General features: G+C 44.2%; 1 protein-coding gene across 1 annotated transcript in view; it reads right to left on the bottom strand.

Annotated features, from left to right (window-relative positions):
• Positions 1-3,902: 3,902 nt before the first annotated feature.
• The window catches only part of LOC102675675 (nuclear receptor subfamily 4 group A member 2), a 37,303-nt gene continuing 34,489 nt past the window's right edge, over positions 3,903-6,716 (bottom strand). Inside the window, exons 5-9 of the mRNA XM_006609639.2 lie at positions 6,568-6,716; positions 5,994-6,324; positions 5,540-5,848; positions 4,856-5,090; positions 3,903-4,367 (exon numbers count right to left, since the gene is read on the bottom strand). Coding sequence (XP_006609702.1) covers positions 4,111-4,367; positions 4,856-5,090; positions 5,540-5,848; positions 5,994-6,324; positions 6,568-6,716 — 1,281 coding nt within the window. The 3' untranslated portion in view covers positions 3,903-4,110. The remainder of the gene's footprint in view (positions 4,368-4,855; positions 5,091-5,539; positions 5,849-5,993; positions 6,325-6,567) is intronic.

Below are 6,716 nucleotides of genomic sequence, written 5' to 3'. Positions count from 1 at the left end.
CCTTATTTTTTTTTTTTTTTCTTTTTTTTTTCTTTTTTTATTTCATCCTGTTTCGCTTTTCTCTTGTCTCCTTTTCTTTCTTTAAATCTACGATTGCTTGATCATTTTCTTGAATTTCTTCTTGTTCTAATCACTTCCCCCTGAATCGCGGGGAAAGCGCGCGCGCTTTTTTTACACGTAAGTGGCATCGTAAAAAAAAAAAAAAAAAAAGAAACAATGCAACGCCGATCAGCGTTGAGTCCAGGAAAGATCTGATGGATTCGTAATCGGAGAACGTCAATCACGAGATAAATCGTTTCCACTCCAATAGGGGATTGGAAACTTGTCGCGATGCTTCCTTTAATTTTCTTAAGTAATAGGAACAAAAATATTCTTCCCCCGTTGTCTACATGCAACGGGACAAGAAACTTAAGTACTCTCGAATTCATTAAGCGTTCGTTAATCACAATTAGCCTAATAGCACCGTATTAATTTGACGAATTCCTTTTCAGCCTCTAAATCTCTTCTGGACTCGATGCATATACGCTATACACACACGAAGGAAACGTACGATTATTCTTTCCCTGACGTGTAATCCGAAAAGTATGTGGATCAAAAGTACGGATCAATTCGGACGCTTCCTCGGAAAGGACGCATTAATCGCATTGATCCAACGGGAATTGACGAGAATTTTAAAAGAAAATCGACGAATTGGAGATCGTCCGCTTCCTATCGCGTTATCCTAATTTTCGAAAACGGGAACACGGAGATTGTTCGTGCCCCCTTTTCGGATTACTTGTACCTTGCTTTCTTGCCGGGCATTATATTGTTCTTCCGTTTCACCGAACATCTGCGATCGTATCCATCCGCAAACGTCTTCACACACGTGGCCAACGCCAAGTTGAAGCACGATTTTTACACGGAGAAAAGTGTTGTTTGTTAATCGTTACTTAATCGCGAACGTTCACTTGAATTACGTCTGCTCGAACGCCGATTCAATGTTGAGCTTGATCACGTTTATCATTCTTTTCTCCGTGTTATTTTTTCCGTAACGAGAGAGATCGTTAAACGGAAGCTCTTACATGGCTACTAAGGGATCGATAACTCTTACGCAAGAAACGGTACCGAATAAACAATGGATCGAAAACGATGTTAAGAGAGGAGGAAAAAGAAAAGAAAAAGAAGAAGAAGAAGAAGAAGAAGAAGAAGAAGAAGAAGAAAAAGAAAGAAAAGGAATAGAAAAAAAAGAGACGAAGCTCGATTTTTTTAGAAGGAACTATGGTTGCGCAGAAATCGAACGAGGAAAATCGAGAATGATCGAATCCTCTATTTCCTTGATTGAAGCATTGAACATTTGCGGATACACACGGCAAGTATAACATATACACATATAATTATTTTATATCTATTGTGCACATTAATTATGTATCGTGTTAACGTGTTTTCTGCCTCTCGATAAGTTAAAAGATTCACGAAATGGCGGATCGCCACGTGGATTTGTGCCTTTCTGAAATTAGGTGCACTAAGAGATTTAATGTAATTGTGTGACGTAAACGCTGTATCCGTTGGATCGGGTTTACTGGGCTGTACTTTTAACGTTGACAAGTGATATACACATAAAAGAGGAAAGTATTATTGCCGAACAGTTAGGGTTGCCATTTGATAAGGGTGCCCGTGATGGAAAGATTGCGTCAACCCAACGATTCCTTGATCACGTCAATCCGATACATTCCTCGAGATGGTATGGATCTTTCCATCTATTTATTTCCTTGCTTGGAGTCGCGAGTCAGTGCAATCCGTTCCAGAATTGATAGTTTTTTTTTTTTTCTCTCTCTATATCCAAAGGATATATGTATATATATATATATCTATCTTCTTTCTTGATATTGCAGCGGCGAAGAAGTGTTTTAACGTCGATCATGTTTCTTACGCATTTAGCAATAATTAATGGTAACACAAAGGTGGTAGTAAAAAGGTAGCGGATGGTAACAGCGGTAGTAGCGACAATAACGCTATAAGATCGTAACGCTAGCGGTAAGTAGTAGTTAATTAATATTAAGTAATTAAGTAGCAAGTAATAGTATAAGTAGTAATAGCGGCGCGGTATACGTATAAATAGGATTTTCTACGTTAGTTTGATTAAAAATAAATGTCATAACGTAATAGGTAACTTTATGCCGGGCCCGTAACGAAGCCGCTGCCGATCGGTCGGTGGATGCGAAAATCGACGAATTCTACTCGCTTCTCTCTCTCTCTCTTTCTCTCTCTCTCTCTCTCTCTCTCTCGATTACTCGTCTTTGGACGCGGATCGCGCAGCCGAATCGGCCTGATTCGGGCCCTACCTCATTCTTCTTCTCCCTTAGCTGTCTAAAATCACATTAACGCAAGAATATAGTGTGGTAATTGTTCGGACCGAAACGGGTCCCGACCACGTGACTTGGAAGACACTCACACGTTTCCAATGATACTAAATTCCATGCGATCGAGGGTCAAGAGGAAGGGAAGCTAGAGAGCACCTATTGGCCTCGGATCGATGAAGCTAGTAAGCCGAAGGATACGAGTTACGAATGAATACGAGTACAGAGAAATCGGGAGGGAGGGGAGGGAAATAGGGGAATGCGGAGATTCTAAGTGAGAATTTTTTTTTTTCCCTTCTTTTTTTTTCTCTTTTTTTTTTTTTTTTTTTTTAGCATCATCGCTACGTTCGAGTGTGATCACAGTCACGACCTACGTATATCTAAACTGTCAACTATCGGAAGAGCGAAATTGATTTACACGAAGGGAGGGGGAAGGGAAGGGGTGATAGGACGAAGGATGAATGGAGGAATATATAATTAGCACGTGTGTAATTCGTGATATCTTGTCTCCGCTCTTCCGTCGTTGCTCTGATATGTTGCGAATCGTCAATGCACCTCTCTTCCTTCTCTTCCACTATAACAAGTAAGTAAGTGAGTAAGTAACACGGTTTGTTTCTGCACTGAAAGAAGAGAAATTAATCCCGATCGAGCGGATCCTCGAGGACGATCGTGGCGGCACGAGCGATGAAAGAAACGTAGTTTTTTTTTTTTTTTGTTCGTTGATGTAGCGACTTATACAAAGTAGGTAGAAAAGTGATAAAAATTCATGTGTACGATAATGTACGTATAATGTACGTGTATAACGGTATAATGGTATATATCGTCGTTATTATTTTTTTTCTTTCTTTCTCTCTTTTCGTTCCTTTTGTGCATATTTTGCGAGAATATATAGCGTAGCACTTAATATTACCAGTCGACGAGAACCACCGTCGTGATTAATCATCCCATACGTATCGTACGACGCCTTTTGGGACGACGCATAACGAAACACGCTCGTTTCTCTCTGTCTCTCTCTCTCTCTCGCGAAAAGGGAAATCCAACGTTTGTTTCAAGCTGCCGCAGGTTCCTCCTCCGAGAGAAGCCACCCCCTCCCCGAGAATCCGCCGAGAAACCGGGTTCCACCTTCAATCGCTCGGGCGTCGATACTTTCGATAGCAAGAATAGTTATTACATCGTACACTGTTAAAATAGTAATAGCGGTAATAATAATAGTAACAATAGTAACAGTTGTCAGGTCGGGCAGTCACATCTGCCCGCTGACACATCACGAAGACACGCGCCCCGTTCATCCACCCGTCTCTCATCCATACACGCACAGGGAACTTTGTCTTAAATTTAGCGACAAACCAACGTCTTCCGGCTCGTCCATTCGCGCGTGCATCCACTCCAACGTCCACTTGCGGCACGATGCTCCATCGCACACACGCATCTATATATTTCGCTAAAACATCCAGACGCGGAGACGTCAGCCTCGAGAGAAACAGAATCTTCGACAGGACTTCTCATCCGCTCTCTCTCTCTCTCTCTCTCTCTCTCTCTCTCTCTCTCTCTCTCTCTCTTCGTTTGTACCCCTCTTAAGGTGACGATTCGCGCGTCGACACTCGTGCGAAAACCATACAAGGGTTACACGCAAGAAGATGGTAGAACCTACGTACACGTGTAAGAAAACTTAAGGAAACTTAATCGAGTAGTAACGCAACCGCACAAGATCTCAAGGATGAATTGTTCTACGCGACGAATACGCAGCCTTAGGCTTGGCTCGATTGAAAGGCGATTAAAACGGTAGACTACCGACGAACATCGTCTCGATCATGGGTGGCGCTGGAACCAGATCCTCCAGTTTTAGGTAAAAGATACGCTGGAGCCCCTGCACAGACAGACTCCTCAGTTCCGGTAGTTTACCTAACAAACGGGACAGGTAGTGCGCTTTCCTCTGCGCCTCGGCGTTATAGGTGACGTGATCGCGAAGAGACGATATTATTTTCGACTGTAGCTGCTCCATGCGATGAGGCTCCTTCAGGCCGTACCTTGCTGTAATTTCAACAAGAGAAACAGACCCCAATATTTTATCAATCGATGCTTTCATCCGGCCGAGTGTGATTTCGTGCCCGAGCGTATCATTTGTCGTACGTAATTAATTACGGATCGTGCGTTTCCAGATTCGCTGGCCAATTTAAACGGAAGGATAACAGAGGCGGTGTTGCGTGCAATCCACGTGTATTCCACGATATATCGTTGTTGAACCGATCGAGAAGGAGCACGCACATCCGACTCGCGAGGAAAATCGCGTCGACGTGTATCGCGTGCAACGACGCGGGCACGAACGATCGCGGTTTCTTTTCGCCGTCTCATTAATAAGTAACCGGTCGATCGATAAATAATTTATCCGGCAGACGGTCGCGCTTAATGGATAATCATCGAACGGGCGGAAACGAGGGCAGGCCAGGGCAGTGAAAAATCGTGCGATATATTTCGTCTCGAAAAAGTGGTGGAACGGTTTCGTTCTCTTCGAAACTTACCAGTAATGAGGGTAAGGGCGCAGAGGCAAGCGAAAGCACTAGCGTCTACGTCGAGAATGTGAAGAGCTTTGCTGAATTCGAGAATACTGTGGAGCCAATCGCCGAAGCTACGCTGACACTGTTCCAATGCCAGGACCACGCCATTGCAAAACGTCAGCTTGGTGTCCTCCGGTTTCGTACGGTACGCCAATCGAAGAACGAACAGTTCCAGACTGGCCGACTGGAAAAGTAACTCCTACGGGGAGAGGAACAATCGCGAAAACACGTGTTAGATCATCAGGTGTACGGATATAAAAATACACGATTAATATTTCGCGAAATATTTGCGAGTGGAAATCGAAATTTTGAAATTGTTTCGAGAAAAAGCAGAGTGAAAGAAGAAAAAATAAATATTATTTTTCCTCCGTGGCTAGCACAGCAGCTAGATAACCGACCAATCGGATCGTCGATTAGACATGTCGTAGGCTCGTCAGGATTGACCTTTTAGAAAATGTACAAGCTATCGATCTCTTTAATGAAACCTTCCCTCGCAGATATTGTCTGCACGTCCATACATAATAAACGATATAACGCAGCTCGCGTATAGATTTATATATACGAGACGAGAAATTATCCGAGAGGGATAGATGAAGAAGTTAGGAAAAGAATAATTAATAATAATTAATAAATAAACGATGTACAAACCTGATCTTCTCGCACCAAGTCCGTGAAGCCGGGAATTTTATCGGCAAACGTTCGAATCACGTCGATGGACGTGGTAAGAAGATTGTAGAATTGTTGCGTCTTTTCTGCCTCTGTGATGGGTGGATCGCCAGGACTGGGTTGCCGGTATTGCGAGTAATCCAAGGTTGCTTGATCGGGTGTCGTGTCCAAGTGTGCGCGGACCAAAGCTGTGATCAGGGAGACCGGCGAGCTCGGTGGTGATTCTTGAGGGGATTTTGGCTTCGATGGTAATCTACCTCGCCGACCTTTCAAGGAATCCGTCCTGACCACCTGGACGAAACGAAAACGAAATCAAATCTATATCTTCGATCGAAAGCCTTTCAATTTTTTAACATCTTTGATTCTTTCTTTTTTTTTCTTTTTTCAAAGAGAATATTTCTTTTCTTGGAAAAACTTTCGAGTAATTCTCACTCACTTCTTTCACCATTCCGACCATCAAGCACTTCTGGAAGCGACAAAATTGGCAACGATTCCGCCGGCGTTTGTCAACGGGGCAAGCTTTCTCGGCCAAACACACGTATTTCGAGCCCTTTTGCACGGTCCTCTTGAAAAATCCTTTGCACCCCTCGCAGGTACGAACGCCGTAGTGTTGACACGCTGCCGTGTCGCCGCACACGGCGCAAAGTTGGCTGGGGCTCGGCGGTGCTCGCTCGTTGCTGGTTCCACTTCCAGGCGATGGAGAGCTGACGGAGCTCCCTGTGCCACCGCTACCACCGCGCGCCTTCGGGGATTCCGTGCTCCCACTACTGTCGACGAAAGACACAAGCATCTTTGTGAAATCTCCCTCGAAACGATCAAATCGAAAGGGAAATTCGCGTTACGACTCGTTTTCTTTCGTCAAACAAGGGAATCAAGAGGAGGAAAATTTATTGATTCGCGATAATAGATCCTTCTTCTTCGATCGAGCCCCGGTCAAAGAAGAGCCGAAGGACGACAAAGAAGAATCGAAACGACTTCGATCGATATTTCGTCTATTTATACATTATTACCTCGCAGACTCTGACCTCTGTGTGGGTAGAGACGCCCTCCGTGAACGAGTCGTCCCTACGACCACGTTGTCGACGGTGGGGTAAATGTCTGTCGGTGCAACGGGGGTGGCACCACCCGCGATGCTCGGCGGCGGACCGTACACCATGGG

Source organism: Apis dorsata, unplaced genomic scaffold (assembly GCF_000469605.1).
Source record: "Apis dorsata unplaced genomic scaffold, Apis dorsata 1.3 scaffold_58, whole genome shotgun sequence".
Classification (NCBI taxonomy): Eukaryota; Metazoa; Arthropoda; class Insecta; order Hymenoptera; family Apidae; genus Apis; species Apis dorsata.
Note: the sequence above shows the minus strand (reverse complement) of the source record. Positions and strands in the feature narration are given on the sequence as shown.